The sequence below is a fragment of the Cydia strobilella genome, chromosome 18, assembly GCF_947568885.1.
Source record: "Cydia strobilella chromosome 18, ilCydStro3.1, whole genome shotgun sequence".
NCBI lineage: Eukaryota > Metazoa > Arthropoda > Insecta > Lepidoptera > Tortricidae > Cydia > Cydia strobilella.
In genome coordinates, this window is record NC_086058.1 from 13,264,258 (window position 1) to 13,284,301 (window position 20,044).

The 20,044-nt window shown below is 38.3% G+C and overlaps 1 protein-coding gene across 1 annotated transcript; it reads left to right on the top strand.

Annotated features, from left to right (window-relative positions):
- Window positions 1-810: 810 nt before the first annotated feature.
- Window positions 811-14,902, top strand: LOC134749565 (BOS complex subunit ncln). Its single transcript, XM_063684557.1, has 10 exons — window positions 811-1,069; window positions 1,530-1,717; window positions 3,390-3,576; window positions 5,632-5,762; window positions 6,839-7,051; window positions 7,541-7,765; window positions 8,307-8,459; window positions 9,690-9,783; window positions 10,387-10,516; window positions 11,930-14,902. Exons 1-10 carry the CDS (start codon window positions 895-897, stop codon window positions 12,069-12,071), a joined length of 1,638 nt encoding a protein of 545 aa, XP_063540627.1. The 5' UTR covers window positions 811-894; the 3' UTR covers window positions 12,072-14,902.
- Window positions 14,903-20,044: the final 5,142 nt, after the last annotated feature.

Consider the following 20,044-nt stretch of genomic DNA (forward strand, 5'->3'; position numbering starts at 1 on the left):
TAATAATATGAATTTTTTTTTGTGGCAGATACAGGGTGTTAATTAGAAAAAAATTTTTTTTAAATAAAAGCGGTGGATGAATTTGACACAGATTTGTTTGAATAACATATAACAATGTTCTGTAAAGTACAACACTTCACTTACCGACTCTAATATTTTTTTAGGCGTTTTAGGATCAATATTAGGTATTTATTAAATGCCATTATACCCGTGGATGAAAATGACACAAAATGCGTGTGTACGTCGGAAGCCACTTTGCCTTTACAGGGAAACAAAGAATTTCGTCTCGAATATTTTTTTTACAGAATGCTGATTGAAAAAAGAAATACCTAAATTTCTACCTAAGCAAATACCTAGGATGACACAAAATATTATTTTTAGGTTTAGTATATGGTCTGGAAACTATATATAAAAAATAAGCAACATTAATATTCTTATAACCTCAGAAGTTATTGGTACAGGTCTACTACCAAAAACAACCTACGTAATTTGGTCGGGTTATTTGTTGCCTTATATGGTATGGTCCCAGAGCCTAACTAGCGCCACCGGAGAGATTAGGAACTATTATTTAAAGCTGAAAGCGGTCACTTTTGCAACAATTCTGCCATAAGAGATTGGCATCCTTTCTATACCATCCATAAGAAAAATTACCTATCTTACTCACAAGCAGTGTTACCAACTCTGAAATCTTTGCTTTTGCATAGAAATCACTGCGGGCTAGTGCCCATACAAAATTACGTAAATCGGAACGATCCATAGACAATCTGCTGTCACAATGTCATGACATGACATGACTGTCATGTCACGTAGGGTTTCTAATACGATTATAGTATTTAATTATTGTTCAATATTTCACGTTAATATCATTACGAGGGACCTAAATTATTTGCAAAAATGTGGCTGGACGAAGCTGACGGCCTGACGGAGATATTTAGAGGCTATTTGCCTTACTATTTGCTTGTAGCTCTCCCTATTTTTATCATCATGTCCCCAGTGAACCCGGTGGCTGCATCTCACGAATTTTCGGTGTACAGGATGCAGCAATACGACTTGCATACGATTCCCCACGGTAAGTACAGCGTGGGAGTGCATTTTTAATTTATAAAACCAAAAATCGATGACATTTTTAGGTTATAATTTCGGCTGCTTGATGGTCTTATACAAATAGTTATTAAGACAATTGGTATCTTATCATTGTGTGAGATGTTGCCTTAGATAATAGACAGTGGTTTTTATTGAGCTATTTAGAACAGTTCTCTTATGTTGACCTAGTTACATCTAATACATTTTTATTGTAGTTGTTGTGATAAGTAATAAAAAATACACTGTTCATTCATTCTGTTAACATTTGAAATAGCGTTACCTTACAACATTGAACACAGAAATGACCATTTTAAATCTTTCATGTTGCGATCAACTCCCTACAACATTCAGCCTGGTCCTACCCGATGCTGCAACAATCATCTGCAATGACTGCAATGATGACAACCTGCCACATTACCTCATTGATCGTATATTTCTTGGTTCAGGCTGCCGCAGTGCCAGCTTCAACCTAGAAGGCCGCTCGCTGACGTCATGGAGCACATCCCGCCACTGTGTGGTGGCTCGCATACAAGACATCAGCATTGAGCAGTTCTTGGAGATCAGGAATAAGGCCGGTGCACTCCTGCTGGTGCTGCCTAAGAATGATACTGTGCTAAGTGTTGAGGAAAAAGAGGTACTTGTCTAGTTTTAAGAAACTTTGGTCCGCCTAAAGCAAAGGGGGCGCAATATAAGGACAGAAATTTTTTGACCAAAAGTGAAAATTATACAGGAATCATAAAACACTTAGAAAAATTTCATTCGAAACGCTAAAATAAGCATGTTTTGTAGAAAAAACTTTTTCTCTAAAATCAAAAATGGCCGAGATATTGGACCTGAAAGTTGAGCCGATTTTTAGGACAGAAAAAGTTCGATGGGTGTTGTTGTCATTATGACCCCTATTTTTTATGATGCTATCGTATAGAAGACGCTAAAATAAGCATGTTTTATAGAAAAAACTTTTTCTCTAAAATCAAAAATGACCGAGATAATAGACTTCAAAATTGGCAAATTTCTAAACTTGTAAAATTTTCGATGATTTATTTTGCATTTTGGGGTGGGTCTTTTCTTATATTGTGTCAGACTCTGCCTTAGCTCCGGCGCTGCGGGAAGTGCAGCCCTTCCGCCCTTGCGTGGCAAAGCACGGTCTGCTCAGAGGGTTGCTCTCCCACCGCGCCTCCGGCTTTTTATATACACTCTAGGGGTAGGGCAGACAAGACCACGTGGATGGTGGGGTTTTCCGATTCGGATTTCGACATTTTCACCTTTTATTAAGAATTCTCACCTTCTCAAGTATGCGTACACCGAAACGTAATGTATTTTGTGACTTTATTTGCGTTTCGTTATCATATTATCATAACTTTAAAACTATTGGGTTCCGCAACCTGAAACTTTCAGGAAGATTCTTAAATGACCCTAGCTGTACACCAAAAAAGTTTGAACGCCCTAGCGAGTAGGTCAGGCGCTAAAGGTGAGCCGAAAAACTTGAACTTTATATACCACTATCTTGGCCATTTTTGATTTAAGAGAAAAAGTTTTTTCCACAAAACATGCTTATTTTAGCGTCTTCTATACGATAGCATCATAAAAAATAGGGGTCATAATGACAACAACACCCATCGAACTTTTTCTGTCCTAAAAATCGGCTCAACTTTCAGGTCCAATATCTTGGCCATTTTTGATTTTAGAGAAAAAGTTTTTTCTACAAAACATGCTTATTTTAGCGTCTTCTATACGATAGCATCATAAAAAATAGGGGTCATAATGACAACAACACCCATCGAACTTTTTCTATGTCCTAAAAATCGGCTCAACTTTCAGGTCCAATATCTCGGCCATTTTTGATTTTAGAGAAAAAGTTTTTTCTACAAAACTTGCTTATTTTAGCGTCTTCTATACGATAGCATCATAAAAAATAGGTGTCATGATAACACCAACCCCATCAAAAATTTTCTAAGTCCTGCGCCCCCTTTGCTTTAGTCCAACCGAAACGTTAATTCAAAGTAGACCCCAGATGCGTTGGCACGACAACATCAAAAGGACCGCGAATTCCTACTGTGGCAGTTAGCCAGTCAAAACATTATAGTACAGTCAAAAAATTAAACTCCGTACTTGTTTCGTTGAAATGTTGTTAGACATTCGCAATGCATTTAAGGTAGAAAATTGCGACATGTCAGAGCAATGTTGTGCTCATACAAAAGTTTGCCTGATATTGAACCAAAGGGTTGGAAATTAAATCCTTAACTGTACTTTGTAAATAGAAAAAAAATTCAAAACCCACCAAACAACATTGTTTATCTTGTCAACAGCATATCCAGCTCTTAGAAATGGCGATGGTGCAAGACGAGATCAGCGCACCCGTCTACTTCGCTGAGTGGTCTCCGGCGTTCGAAGACATCTTAAGAGACTTGCAGCACAGCTTCATAACCGACGATAAGTCCGGAACGGCGCTGGAGGCCATGCTGAATACTGTGTCGTCTAATGGCTACCAGATTGGTAAGATTTTTTTAACAGGTTGTTACTGGTTAATCAGACCAAAGCTATTTGAACCCACTTGTTTTAGTCACTCGCACGACATGTTTTGGAGGGCCTAGGTCTCCTTTCTCAAGCACTAATAGTGCGAGTGACTAAAACAAGTGAGTAAACCGTGAAATTATTTATTTTATTTTATTAAATACAGCACACAGGCAGCAGCTTACAGGTAACCCTAATACAATAGTGCCTTAACCTTAAATTAAAAATAATCCTTATTACTACTTAACTAAATAATTCAAATTAAAAATTCAATTTATTACAATTACTTACAATACACAATAGTCAATTTAGATTTCAATACATATGTTAGTATGTCTCATAACAGTTTAAATTCGACTATTTGAGCTGTAAGATGTGTATTTTATATCTCAGATAACACCTATTTCTGCGTAGTGGGTTAATTTTTTAGTTTGATTGTCTATTAATTACCGTTATTAAAAGTATTCAGATTTTCTCCCGATTTTGTACTAAAATTACAGATCGGTTGGACATATTGGCGATTGCTATTATTAATTGTCACTGTCAGTTTAGTGTATGCTATATAAAAACAAGGTTTACCCTTTTCCAGGCATAGGGCGATTTATCGACTACATGCGCTAATAGAATTTCAACCTTAGGTTAGGTTACCTTAGCAATCGGATTTAAGGTTCAAATTAGAATGGACTTTCGCAAAATGTGACGTCTTTAAATGAAATTAAATGAATAATCAAAGCAGGATTAATTGGAATAAATTTGGATTTTTTTTAAACCTTGTAGATTAGTGCGGTCTGGAAAAGGGTTACTAAATTAATCATGTGTGAATCTATTCCTATGTAACTTGACGTTATACGTACGTGACGACCTGATTACGTGAAAACTAAAAAACCGGCCAAGTGCGAGTTGGGCTCGCGCACGAAGGGTTCCGTACCATTACCCAAAAAAACGCCAAAAAATCACGTTTGTTGTATGGGAGCCCCACTTAGGAACCTGTTGTAGGGGAGTCAGCTGCTGCAACCACAATCTCCATAAATGGGGCTATAAGCCCTCACCAAGCTGCGACTGTGGCGCGCCAGACCAGACGGTTGTCTGGTCTGGCGCGCCACAGCGTACATCGTAAAGGAATGTCCCAAGAGATGCTTTCCTGGAGGCGTGAAAGAACTGCACGCGATAACTGCGGATGCCAGGGAATGGCTATCAAACTTAGATCTAAGACTATAATGTTAATTTTATCTTTGTAATATCTGTTTTTTTTTTGTGTGTTTTTCATCAATAAAGCCATACGATAATAATAATAATACTTAAATATTTATTTTATTCTGTTTTTAGTATTGGTTGTTATAGCGGCAACAGAAATACATCATCTGTGAAAATTTCAACTGTCTAGCTATCACGGTTCGTGAGATACAGCCTGGTGACAGACGGACGGACAAACAGACAGACAGCTGTCTTAGTAATATGGTCCCGTTTTTACCCTTTGGGTATGGAACCCTAAAAAGTAACAGATCACTAAATAAAATTAAGATACAACCGAATCGACAACCATTCCAAAGCGCTTATCAAGGCCTTCAGCAAAAAGGCGTCTTCGAGCGCCTTGGCGCTGCCTAGGAACCAACTGCGCAACTTGGTCAGGGTGCTTACCGGGCACTGCGGCCTAAATAAGCACATGCACACTATGGGGAAACGTGACATGGGGCGGTGCAGACTCTGTATGGAGGCAGAGGAGACGCCCCTACACATCCTCACAGAGTGCCCCTGCCTAATGCGCACTCGTGACTTGATCCTGGGTGGACATATATTGCGCCCGGAGGAGTTAGTCTCTCGAAACCAAAAAGATCCTGCAGCTGTTTGAAGTTGCAGGTTTGGATCGAGAGTTGTAGTAGGTGGCGATCACAATAGATCAGAGATGGTCGCAGTGATACATAGGCTCTGGAGCCTTACATAGCCCCTAGAAAAAGAAGAAGAAGAAGAAGAAGAATCGACAACCTCCTTTGAAATATTAGAACAATAAAAATATTTTCAAGATGTTTGTTTTCCCAGTGGTGTCAGCGCCGGTGCCGGCGAAGCTGGACTCTAAACCGGTGACCCTTCACGGAAAGCTGATCGGCCGCTCCGGATCCGCTCAGACCATCATCATTTCAGCACACTATGATTCCTCAGGCTTGGTGCCGGTAAGTAGTAAAATAGGGTGGTATTCCAGTTGTCCAATTTCTTTGTCCAATGTGCATTGCGTCTCACTCTCTTATTAATCAAAATGTGAGACGCAAATACACATTGGACCAAGATATTTGACAGATGGAATACCAACCATATAATATTTTTATTATATTGTTGTTGTTTTTTTCGTTATATTTGGATAAAGCTTTTCTGGTTTGAAGCTCTTCATTCTGAGCGGGATAAATACGAAATCACAACTTGTCCCGAAAAGTTTTCCGTTAATAAAAAATAAATATACTTTTTCGTAACTGAGCGGAAGATTTTTTAGGATGTACTGTGAAATTGCGCTTATATTGAAAAGAATAGGGAACACTATCTATCCACCTTATTTTATCTAAATTAAGAAAAAAATAATACAACAACAAAATAAAAATCGGCCATTTCTCAATGCTGTTCTAGCTATTATTGTAATTTTACGCCTTAAAAAAATAAAAAATAAAATAAAATAAAAAAATCTTTATTGCCACACCTTAGGAAAATAATTTACAATTTGTGAAAAGATAGCTTAAAAATACAATATAAACTAAACTTAATAAAATAAACTTAATAAACTATAATAACTTAATAGGTAATAATAGGCGGTCCACACAGAACGAGCCGCCTCGCGAGGAAATTGCCGCGCGAAGCAGCTCGGTGTGTGTAGATGTAGACGTGCCTCGGGCAAAGCATATGCACTCGCGGCCGCAATGCCTCGGGCGAGGCACGTCTACACAGATCGAGCTGCTTCGCACGGCAATTTCCCCGCGAGGCGGCTCGTTCTGTGTGGACACCCGCCTAATAATGTATTTTGTAGAAGTTTTTGTTTCACCTGTTCCAGTATGTGTGGGATATCAAAAGTTTAAATTTCAGAAAGTTGTGCTAAAATTTTGGCGTCCATGTGGATTTGCAAATGTTTCATTATTGTGTGTTCAGATGGCTTATTATATTTCGATGTTGGACCATTTATTAGATGTTGTCAGAATTGAATAAAGAAATGGCTTTATATCGCCAATATACTTTCGTCTATAGCCAACCCAAAATTGTCTTATAGGAGCTGTCCGTGGGCGCTGACTCTAACGCCTCAGGTGCCGTGGCTGTACTAGAATTGGCCCGCATATTCTCCCGACTGTACGCGTCGCCGGCCGTACGCGGCGCGCCATCTTTGCTCTTCGTTCTATCTTCAGCCGGACATGCACTAAACTATGTGGCTACTAAGAAATGGTTGGAAGAACAGCTGGATTCTACTGACGCTTCGCTGCTACAGGTATGTATACCTTACTGACCTAGCAACAAGGTACATAATGTGTTGTTATAAGTATGTTCTTCCGACTGTACGCGTCGCCGGCCGTATGAGGCGAATATCATTTGATACTCGCCAATCGCTTCTGGGAGAAGGAAAACATCGTAAGGAAAACGAGCGAATCCAAATAAGGCCTAGTTTCCCCTCTGGGTTGGAAGATCAGAAGGCAATCGCTTTCTTAAAAGCTGCCTGCGCCAATTCTTAGGTTGCCAAAGCAGATAATGGGCTTCATAATATTTTGATGTACCTACGTAATCGATAGGCAGGTCCACACAGAACGAGCCGCTTCGCGAGGAAATTGCCGCGCGAAGCAGCTCGGTCTGTGTAGTCTTGCCTCGGCCGCATTTCCTCGGGTGAGCCACGTCTCTACCGACCGAGCTGCCTCCCGCGGCAATATCCACGCGAGGCGGCTCGTTCTGTATGGACCCACCTAATTATCTTCTTATTCCCCAGGACGTATCGTTCGCCATGTGCTTGGACTCCATCTCTTCATCTCCAAGCCTTACTATGCACGTGTCGAAGCCCCCGAAGGCCGGGGGCGCGGCGCACTCCCTCCAGACCAAGCTTGGAGCCCCGGTCACTCATAAGAAGATAAATCTAGCTGATGAGCTCTTGGCGTGGCCTCATGAGAGATTCAGTATCAGGAGGATGACTGCTTTTACATTAAGCAGTTTACAGGTCTGTTTTATAAAAAAAATTATATCTTTTTAAAAGTTTCCCTACTGTTTGGAGTTTTTATTTGAGAGTGTGCGGGCAGGCAGGTAGTGGTACCGATGACCACTGTGTCAAAAAGGTTCTTGAGTAATGGCCGGCAAGCTATGGATGGTATAGAAAGGATCGCAATCTCTTATGGCAGAATTGTTAAAAAAGTGACCGCTTTCAGCTTTAAATAATAGTTCCTAATCTCTCCGGTGGCGCTAGTTAGGCTCTGGGACATGAGTATAACATGAACCATATAAGGCAACAAATAACCCGACCAAATTACGTAGGTTGTTTTTGGTAGTATTTCGGTGTATGGTGGCGCCGCCTAATTACTGTTTTTTGATGGACACTTTTCATATATAGAGATTTGGCTCCTTTATATAGTCTCCATGCGGCAAGCGATCAACAACAAACAACAATATTTTATCCTATATTCCTTGTTTAATCATAAAATATGTTAGTAATTAAACCACAAAATAGCATTTTTTATGAAATAACCTTACATCTTTGTCATCAGAGCCACAAAGAGCCAGCGCGCAGCACAGTGCTGGACACCCCCTCGGAACCCGCCCTACACAACCTGGTGTCCAACATCGCGTCCACTGCACGCGCGCTCGCGTCTCACGTCTACAACCTCACTGGGGACGCCGCGCTGTACGACGACGCTCTGGTCAGTGGTTTATAAACTATGATTAAACTATGAAAAACAAATTGTAATTGTTCTATAGTCTTATCTAACGTATGTATGTTTGTAAGCATGTTTGATACTTAGGTACTTTATTAGTTGTGTATCCAATTGTTACTTCTGTGTACCTTCCTATTTATAGGCAGTGCCGAACAAGCCCTGTTTCTACTTGTTATCAATATCAGTATGTTATAATTAATGGAACTATAGGTCTTATTGTATATCTGCAAGTTTAAACTTATTTGTATGTGACTGTTTGTTTCCTAAAAAAAAAATAAAAAAAAAATGAAAATTTTAATTGTAATTTTAATTATTATTGAATTTTATTTATTGAATTTTTAATTTAATCATTTAATTTGAATTGTATTGTGTTGAGTTTTAATTATTTGTTGCATTTTCTAGTCAAATATGATGATAATTTGTGGTGATATGTTAGATTTATAAGGCTCATCCGGTGTGTCCTAGCCCTAAGTTAGCTCCTAGTCATTAGTTAATTTGTTTTGTAATAGCACTAACATTATTTTTATTAGCTATGTAAGTTACTAACACATGATATGGGCGTATTAGGCCTGAAATAAATGACAATTTAATTTATTTAAAAACAAGTTTGGGAACAAATCAAATTATTTTATTAAATATTTTGATGTTTTTTTTTAAGTAGTCACACTACTATATATAAATTAAAAACTGTAATAGATGTCATATATTAAAGAAAAAGTGACGAAGCTCTCCAGTGGTGAAGGCGGAAGGCCGGCCGTGAGGAGTTCGTTTAGGAGGTGCAAGCGCGCACTGCTTGCCCTTAGAGCTGGTCAAAGACGCCTAGTCTTACTAAGATGGCATATAGTCGAGAAATTCGGATCCGTGGCGGGGCGGCCTAGGGGTTCATGGCGTTAGCCGCGGTAGCTAAAGACGCCGGTTCGTATCCGGCCTTCACCACTGGAGGGCTTCGTCACTTTTTCTTTAATATATGACATCTATTACAGTTTTTAAGAGCTAACTGTTACAGTCAGCACGGCGCTCGTGCGCCCGAATATGGCTGACGTAGCCGATCTTCGAGGCGAACCCCCGCGCACATTGAGAGCACGTGAGGACACCAGCCACATAGTTGTAGTGGCTGGTGGGGTTGATAAACTATATAGTAAACTGTAACTCGACACACCCTTTAAGGTGCAACTGGTAAATGTTAATATGACTTCATGTATGTTTTATTTTCAGAATGTAGACGAAGCGTCGGTGAGACATTGGTACAAGTATCTGTCGTCGCAATCGAGAGCACCACAGACCATCACCACTGCGGCTCCTAGCGCAGGTCAGATACTATACTTCCCTCTTTTTTTTTTCTTCCTACCCTTATCTCACGTTATGTGGGGTCGGCACAACATGTTTTTCTCTCTCATTATCCTCTATCTTTCGTCACCTCAGCACTCACTCCTTTCTTTCCCTCTACTATACTACTACTATACTTCCCTCTTATTGACTAATTAATGAAAATCGGAAGTTAAAGAAAACATTGTCGGTTGGCGATAAGGTTGATTTTAAATTGAAGATTTATGGAAGTAGTGCCTTATGGATCACTGACAATAATTACCCTTTTGGGTGAAAATGGCACAAATATTGTAAAGAAACATGAAAAACTCTTGTAATTCACTGTTATCAGAAATCACTGTCACCGTTAAATCACTGTTATCTGAAATACTAAAACTAAGTATTCTCTAAAGATGACACGGTAATGATAGTACCGAACGGGATAGTCTTATCGAACTTTAAACGGTACAGTACACTTCTTTAATTGACGTTTTGGTACGTTATCAGCAATGTTAAAATTGTTTTTAATCTCACGAACGCGTGTGACAACTCTGTATCTACTTTTAGGTTATGAGCCTCGTATTTTAATGGCATACTATATTGACAGGTGTGACAGGCGCATTAGAACGCGCGTTATCACGGTACTTGGACGTGACAGTAAGCGTGCATGCAGTGGACAAGCGTGAACCGGAGTACACACTATACTCCCCCACACGAGCGGTGCTCTACGTATACAGGTAAATGATGACAGGCGTGACAGTCGCTGTGCACGGGCGTGACTATAAGCGTGCAAGTGGACAAGCACGAACCGGAGTACACGCTACACTTCCCCACCAGAGCGGACCACGTGTACAGGTAAATGATGACAGGCGTCTGGCCTTGTCGGTAGTGAGGGAAAAGGAGACAGGGGCACATAATAGTTCTTACGAACAAATACTTATCTCTCATCTTCTTCACGTGCCATCTCCGTCCAGGAGGTCGGCGACCATATGTCTATATGTCTCTCTATGTTCAGTCATGCGAATTAGTCTATCTATGCTCTTCACTTTTAACCAGTCTCTTATATTTCCAGTCCATGATGTGCGCCTTTTACCGCTACCACGCTTCCCTTCAATTTTTAATTTCAGTAAATTGTATTTATTGTTTCTATATATATGTCCAAAATATGCTGTTTTTCTTTTCTTATCTCTCATAGAAAACGCAAATACCTACCGTTTTGATACCTACACAATAATACAATGGAGTGACCTTCAACGCGCCGCGCGCGCCGACACAACGCTAGGGTTGCCGACGCTTATAATACTTACATAGGTGTCTTATTTCAGAATTATTCATTTCATATAAGTTACACACATAGAAAAACAAGACAATAAACATTCAACATAATTACAACACATGAACACATAATAAATAGAAAATTACAAATAAGTATAATACAAATAGGTATAATACAGTGGTAGCCAAACTATTAAATTTTAGCTACCACTGTATCACACTTGTAGAGGAATGTAGTCCCTCACAGTGAAGGATCTTGCTACAGTCAGATTTGTCCGCTATCAGTCTCAGAATGGTGCTGGGACTGTCCTTATGTAGATATCTAACCATAAATGTGTCTTAAAATATTACCTACATCTTTCTGAGTTCCCACAACACAAACGTTCTTGAACTTACTGAAAAGGCTGTGTGGGGTGAAAATGAGAGACAGGGGATTTCGCCTTCGTGGAATCTAGTCATTAGCAAATGTAAGGGGGAAAAAACATCCCGCCACATACCATCGGATGTCGTGTGTTGTGTGTAGGCAAAGTGACAACCCTAGCGTACAAGATAATAATCAAGATCAAGTGCGGGTAGTTCGCAAAACCCGCGCAGCAAGATGTTGATACAATTCCTCGCCAGTCTGCCTGTGACCACGAACGTTCGAAACGTCAGGCCTTAAATAAACGTAAGTTTGTACGCGATTAAATCCCGCGTTAGTTTTAAAATTACTGTGAGGATAAGTGAATTGTGTAAGGATGCCCTTACTTACTTACTGCTGTGGCGCGACGACCCGAAGTGGATCTTGGCCTCCGACACCAAAGACCGCCATGCTACTCTGTCCAAAACCGGATAGGAGTAGGATGCCCTACATATTTATAATTTTTTAATTCCAGTGTAAAACCAGCGGTATTCGACCTGATCCTAACCCTGGCCATCATCGCGTACCTGACCGTGGTCTACTTCGCCATTCAGCTGTTCCCGCGATTCTACGAGGAGTATGCTAAAGTCGTCACCGGCAAGGCCAAAGTACATTAGGGTAAGATAATTGTAGCAAGATTCATTGATTGTATAAAATTGAAGTTTAAGACAAATTCGTGCTTCGTTTTGACAGTAGATGGCGCTGTACGGCTCCTTGTGGTCAAAAGTGGTATGGATAAACGCGCAAAGCTTAACTCATATGCCAAATCAAAATAAACGTAAACCAGAGAAACAGAATATAGACGTTTTTGGTTCCTGGCAGTTGGAATTTGTAATCTGTGGGTTTTTAATCACATTTAACTAAGATGGCGATGTACAATCAGCATCAAATTGAAAGTGACGGCCAAAGTAGCCAAATATATCGGTGCACAATAGGGATGATGACGCGTGTTGAATTTTATTACAAAATCTAGTAAAATAGCAAATGAGCAATTTATTACAATAATGTGGATATTGAAATAATATATGGAAATGATAAAAAATACTGGATAATAAAGTTTAAAAATTTTCATTTTTATTTTCAAAAAGGCAAAAAGTAATGGTACCATTCGATTTCATAAATATTAAAAAAATATGATTGTAAAGTAACTACATACATAAACACAATATTCCACCGAAAAAATCGCAATTTTCTTGTTTTCCATACTAAAATGGGTTTTCAGTTGGACGGTGACGTCACATTCACTTATCGTTTTGTTAGGAGCGTTTTGCGAGTGAAGTACCACTTTAATACAATGGGTCCCATATAGACATTTGATCCTAAAAACAAACCTGATCGACTGATATTATTAATTAAAAAAATGTCATCGAGCCTATTGCACATCCTTATTTAGGTAACTAGTAACTACGGTGTGTTGAGATATATTTGGGCACCTAGGCCGTCTATTTGATGCTGACTGAACGGCTCTGGACATTAATGAGGTAACCCAGTTTGTCAAAGTTGACTTTATAATTAAGTTACCACCACCAAAGATAGGCAGCGCCATCTTTCTCAGCTGTTATACTCGGCGGCACGAATTTTTCTCAAACTTTACACATGCTATACAATCTTTAATTGTAGAGAGAGCAATAATTATGCCTTTTGGATTTCACAGTCGCCACATGATTTATGCCACTATGTGCCATTTTCAACCAAAAGGGTACTTATTGTCGGTTGTCAATAAGGCGCTATTTCCATATAGCTTCAATTTGAAATCAACTTTATTGACAACCGACAATGTACCTTTTGGCTGAAAACGTCACAAAATTTAACCTCGTAAAGCCCACTGTGCATTACAATGTACACTCTGTTTCAATCTAATTTGAACCTTACACTAACTGAATTGAGTAGCATTTCTTTTGTTTCATTGTTTTCTAAAACAAACGAAAGTCACCCTAATCTTCTATACAACAAGGATCAAATTAAAAATAGACAAACTTTGTACGGTGGGTCTTACGAGGTTAAAGATGTTAAACTGTAAATAAGAACAAATAAGTAAGTATTGTTTTACTAAAACTTTGTCTTACAGTGTTGTAAAAGCAGGAGGCAGCTAAACTGCTAGAGTGAGAAAATAATATTAAGTAGGTGTTACCATAATACTCTAGCAAATAGTTGCCCCTTGCAAACATGAATAGCTAAGTGAATGACCCGATTGTGGTAGTCAAAAGGTACAGAGTAGAGACATATAGAAACGCACCAACTGTTTGTGATCGTTAAAGAGTTCGCTAAATTTTATTGAATGGAAAGTTTCATAGTAAACCGCCGCGGCGCGCCGGTTGACGTTGATCAGTCTGTCAAGTGCGGATGGTGCAACCAGGGACCGGACAACCCTTTCCGCGATAAAACCCTTTCAATGGGCGACACTTAAACACGGCTAACACATTGAAAGACTTTCCCTATTGAACTGCAAGCCCATTCATACCCTTACCTTTGACTAACCCTTACCGAAAAGCTAAGCAAAAATAAGGCTAGCTCTTAATAAGGGTTACCCTTATCTTTAAGCGCTTTTTATAAAGGTTTCCCTTTGCGTGAAAGAGACAGGATTAGTATATATCTACGGTAGTGTATGAAAAGGAAAGAAAATACGTGTCTAGTCAAAGAACGCCGCCGTCGCCGCCGACGATCGCTCGGATTCGAAGTAATGTGTGCTTTATGAACAAGGTAGACGACTTAAATTAGCACGCTTATATGCTAAAAGGGAAGCCCTTTATAAGGCTAACCCTTATAAGCAATATGCAAAGTGTTGGTGAGCGGATGATAAGGGTTTTGTAAGGGTATTTGGGCTACCGATTACTCAAATGTGGTAGCTTTATATAAGGGTTTTTAAAAACAAAACAAAGGGTTTCGTCTGGCAAAGAGTATGGTGAGTTAAGCCTTATGCAATACCCTTATAAAACCCCGATAAGGGATAGCGGGCCGGTCCCTGGGTGCAACTGGCACTAAGTGTCCCCAGCAAGCTCGGTTCTCCATACAAACGTAGTTACGCTCTCATTTTAAAACATGTAGCTAGTAAACTTTGTACTTACAATAGGATAAGGTATATCTATGTCTGTAATTAGTTTATGTAGCTTCAAATAGTTAAAAAAATAAAGCGAATTTAAGTTCATACAAAACTTGTTTTTGGTCTATTTCGTTTGTTTTATAATTTTTAGATATATAAACTAATTACAGACCTAGATATACCTCATGTAATTGTATGTGAAAAGTTTCATTACAATCCAACTCGTAGTTTTAAAATGAGAACGTAACTCCGTTTGTATGGGAAGGTAAAATTATGGGATTTATTAGGTATGGGATTGTCAAATAATACCTAATTAATGTATTTTGCTGACGTAATATCAAGTATTAAACTATCGTGAGACATATTACAAAATATTTAGATCAGTACGGTTTCACTCACTATTATTTTTAGTCGCTTTTGGCGACATGTTTCGGACTCTTCGGGAATCCTTCCTCAGGCACGAGTCCCAAACATGTCGCCAAAAGCGACTAAAAATAATAGTGAGTGAAACCGTACTGATCTAAATATTCTGCTTTACATTTTTATTTTGACATATTTTAATTTTCTTCTATTTCAGTATCCATGTAACGCGACTGTTTTATTTATTGAGATATACGGTTTTATTGTGTCTCTACTCTAAAAGTTGGATAAGTACAGGTTTTATTTATTAGCAATGATATGGGGCATTTTCTATGAAAAGGGACCTTATTGTCGATGGCGCTTACGCCGCACAGCGTCGCGCGGCATTGTATTTATATCGGAGCATCGTTAATAATGGCGTAAGCGCCATCGACAATAAGGTCCCTTTTTATAGAAAATACCACATATTAGTGCTTTTGTTATCACTGATAAAACTCTGAGGGGTGAATATGTAGGTACGTCATACTGTCTATGAGACCAACCCCGAAATCGCGTAAAAAATACTTCGAGCAACACCGGGAAGGGAGACAGCATTCGTAATCCCCTCTGCCTGTTTAAAAAAAATAGATGGAATCATTTCAACTGAGCTAATGCACTTACCTCTACTAACAATGGCATTGTATTATTCCAATACTATTATCTGCTTTTGTTCTCGTAGCCGCCAACTAGTTACGTACAAAATAAGTCAGAAGTGCATTGCATGTATATTGAATTTTTAACCTTATTCATTGTTGAATGGGGTTAAAATGGTCTAAAAACATGTATTAACAAATGGTTTTCTACAAAGTGCATTTGTTTTGGATGTCGACGGTTGTAAAATGCAAATAAAGTAAGCCATTATTTAGTGTATTTTGTAGTCTATTGTCAAAGAATAGAGTCGTTAATCTATACTAACATTTCAAAGCGGTTATAATCTGCTGTTACTACGAGGTAGTTATCCTAATTTATGGTTTACCACTCAATGGCATTGTATTCTTGAGACTCTTTGAGTAAACAGGTAAGTGCATGAGCTCAGTTGATATGATTCCATCTTATACCTATGGCGATGCGTGTTGTGACTCGTCCGTACACAAAAAGAGATCGAGGTGTGCAAGATTTGTCTTTGACGTGTCATTTTTCTGTGTTGGTGTCGTCATTATAGATTGGATTTTGTATGTAGTGAGTGTGAGGTGCGACTGTGTGCACGCTTTCGCAAAAAATGGCAGAACGATTTGTACGGTAAGATATCGCTTGGGCTCCTCCATTCCGACGTGTCGGAAGCCGGTGTTGTTCGAAGACGAGAAAGCGTGTTGATGATTTACCTGTTGTTTAAAATTAATATACCATATGGCTGAAATAGAACATGGTAATGAATTTCGAATAAATAAAGGTTTGAATTAGGACCCAAAATTATGTGTAAATCAATTTTGCAAGCAACGGACCTTACGCCTTTTGTAATAAGGTCCATGGACAGTTAACAGTGTGGGCGATGGTAAAAACTTTTTATCTTATCTTTTTAGAATATTCTAATCTAAATTATCCCAATTGAGAGTATTACTGTAACTATTATGATCACAATTTACTTTAAAATCGACTATTTATTTCGTTTTTTTAGGTTTCTTGTATTTAAACCGTGTGTTGAAAACTTGTTGCTTTGTCTGTATTATCCTTATACAATGTCCCGAAAATCCATTGAAAATTTATTTGAATTTCCTTATTACCAAAACGGTCTTAGGGTCGATACAGACGGATTGCAACCCGACTGCAAAATTAACTGTCTCGGGCGAGAATCGAATGCTTTATTGGTTTCGCGTTAGTATCTTTTTAATTGTACCCTTATCACGAGTTACTGACAGAGTCAAAACTGACATATATACGCTAACGGCTACGTAACTTTACTTTCTATGCGTCTCGCTCGTACTGATATATTAGTGCGAGCGAGATGTATAGAAAGTAAATTAAGACACAGACAAAGCAATTTATTGCGAACATATTAATTACGTAGACGTTAGCGTATATGTCAGTATTGACACTCTCAGTGACTCGTGGTACGGGTACTTATGCTATGTAATTTATAAAAGCCCAAAGTTCGTCTAAGAAACCTTTTCAATGGATTTTTTGTTAGCCAATCTAATTGAATTATGTTGACTGTCCTCGCAGTTCCAAGTCACATAAACATGATATTAAATATGTAATTAAATATATCATTATTTTATACATAAATAGTTTTGCTTTAAAGATAGAAATCTATTTATCTTTTGAAGAAAATACCAAATTTGGTAAAACGTTTAATGTCGTAATTTGATATTTTGTCTTTTATTTAAAGCAAAATTACCCAATTTGTCTCAATTATTGTGACAATAACCTGTAAGTAACTTGTCATTCCTTGTCTTTTTTAGTTCAAGGTATTTAGGTGTGATGGTTATATTGTATGTCCGGAGATCATGGATCGAAATAACTTTATTATCGTTTAACCTTTTCGACGCCGTGTCAAACACAAAAGCTGACACTCAGACGCCACGTCACCGAAGTGTCAAAACTGAAATTGAAAGGACTATGCGTCAAAATGGTCCAAGAACCAACAGAGTTGAGAGTTATCTCATTTAATAGGTATTTTTATCTACTATATTTCATTATATGGACACCAAGTGGAATTCCATTGCAGAACTGAGATATTGGTATTTTAGTTAAAATGTCGTCACCCTTATTATCTAGGCAATAGAGTATACCGCCGGGCCGCTCTGACCTGCAGCGATTAATTTTCTTACTTGGACTCTATTGCCTAGGTAATAAGGGTGACGATATTTTGACTAGAATACTAATATCTCAGTTCTGCAATAGAATTCCGCTTGGTGCCCATATAATGAAATGTAGTACATATAAATACATATCTAATGACCTAACTCTCATGTGCTCTCATCTCTGTTGGTTTTTGGACCAGACTCCATACAAAGTTTCCTATGGTCCTTTATGCATATGCACGTAGGTCTATGTTACCACAGGGTCTGTGACGGATTCATCCGTCATTGGCGTTGGACCTGCAGTTCGGATATATCCGTCGTTGGCGTCGAAAATGTTAATGTAAGCTGCTAACATAAAATAAGGTCACGAGTAAGTGTGGCATACGCTTAAGTATGGCAGGGGCCCGTTTATCAAAAGCTTGTAATACAAGTGGTAGTCCCTTTCTAACAAAAGCTGTCAAAGAGGGACTTCCACTTGTATTACAAGCTACAAGCTTTTGATAAACAGGGCACTGGTCTTCACAAAGCAGTTACCTACACATTGATTAATGTATGTATGTATGTATGTAAACGCTTTATTGTTCATAAGACAGATTACAAACACAATTAAAACAAAATATATACAATACAATGTACAAAGGCGTAGGGAGAGCCGAAAGGGAAAAAAAATACTAAATTAATTACTTAATTATTAATTTAGTGTTTACTACGAGTTCATACATTTGCTAATGCGTTTAGTTGTAAGTGTATGAGGGTCAAAATTATTTTCGTTGTCTTGTTTCTGACCACTCTGTCACGCTTCTATTTTTGTCTCTTATCAAATAAATAAATAAAAGTTGAGTGCTATTTTTCTAGTTGTAGATTAAAATCTACATTCTCTTGAGAAAAATTCAAAACTAGATTTCACTCCATACAAAAAGCTCCACTCCGTCACATTTTCTAGATACGAAAAACAAGACAACGAAAAGAATTTTGACCTATGAACGCGCATAAACACTAATCAATGTGAAAACAGACCCCAAAGTGAAGCCCAGCCGGGTAGTTCTATGCGATTATTCAGTCGCACCAATCGCTTCATTACCATTCCCACATTATTGAGGAACTGCGTATAAATGGTGAAGTCATTTTCGGTTCTTGTAGCACACCCGTGCTTCTGCTATTCTTGTCACAATGATCCTGTTTGCTTTTATAAAACGGCCAATAATGTGATGATGGTAATGAATCAAAACGCAGTACAAAATCGCATAGAAGCACCCAATTATCCGTATTTACGTTATATAAAAGTTAAACATATATAGAGATCTAGATGTGATTTTGGTCCGTGATTGATCGAGAACATAATGTTATTATTTTTTATTTAAATCCTTTAGCTTAAGATTGGGCTCGTATGAAAGTAATTGGGGCATCTTCTATGAAAAGGGACCTTATTGTCGAGGGCGCTTACGCCGCACAGCGTCGCGCGGCATTGTATTTATATCGGAGCATCGTTAATAATGGCGTAAGCGCCATCGACAATAAGGACCCTTTTTATAGAAAGTACCACAATTGAGCGATTGTAGACCAGTTTTTAGATCGACAAACATTTTACATACAAAAGTTACTGGAGTTTTCCCTATATTATGTACAGTCAGCTGCAGAGATAACTGAACTGTATTCTATAGACACTAAGGTCCACTTTCGCTCAATAGATTTGAGAACAAAATAGTCAACTTGTGTCTTGTGTAAGTAAAAGTGGATGTACGGGAATTGAATTGAGAATAAACCTTTGTTTTTATATTTAGTATTGTTTTTTTTTTATATGAAATGATCTACAACAAAACTCTTAACTGACCTTCGGTACTTATTTTTTACAATAAGATCTTTGACAAAAGCAGTGTTAGAAATTTATAACACGAAGCGAATTGCGCAGTGGAAAGGCGTCTGTGTTCGGTCGGAATTGTATACGTTTATACTTTGTTTACACCAGTGAGGATATAATAAGATAGAGCGGTACTGTCATAGTAAATTTTGTAACCACTGTAAATTCACTGCCATCTATCGACATACTTTAAAACTAAAAATTAAGATTTATAAAAATACGTTAAAATGTTTTTAAATATGGATAAATGATTTTTTTATTTGCATTAATTATTTTTATATGATTTTGACCCATGTTCTTTCACTGGTATGTGTTAAAATTATAAATAACAAACGAAACAGTCAACGCCCTCTATACGAGAGTAGGCCAAAACTAGTGGCGCCATCTGATCGAGAATCAAATTTTCGTGATTTTCGAGGCACGTTTTTTCCTTAGACTGTATCCATCTATTACGGAGTTATATCTATCTTTGGTTTACACCAATGGTGACGCCTTTTCACTGCGCAATTCGCCACACGACTGAGCGCGCTGGTGTAACTAAATGCGATTTTG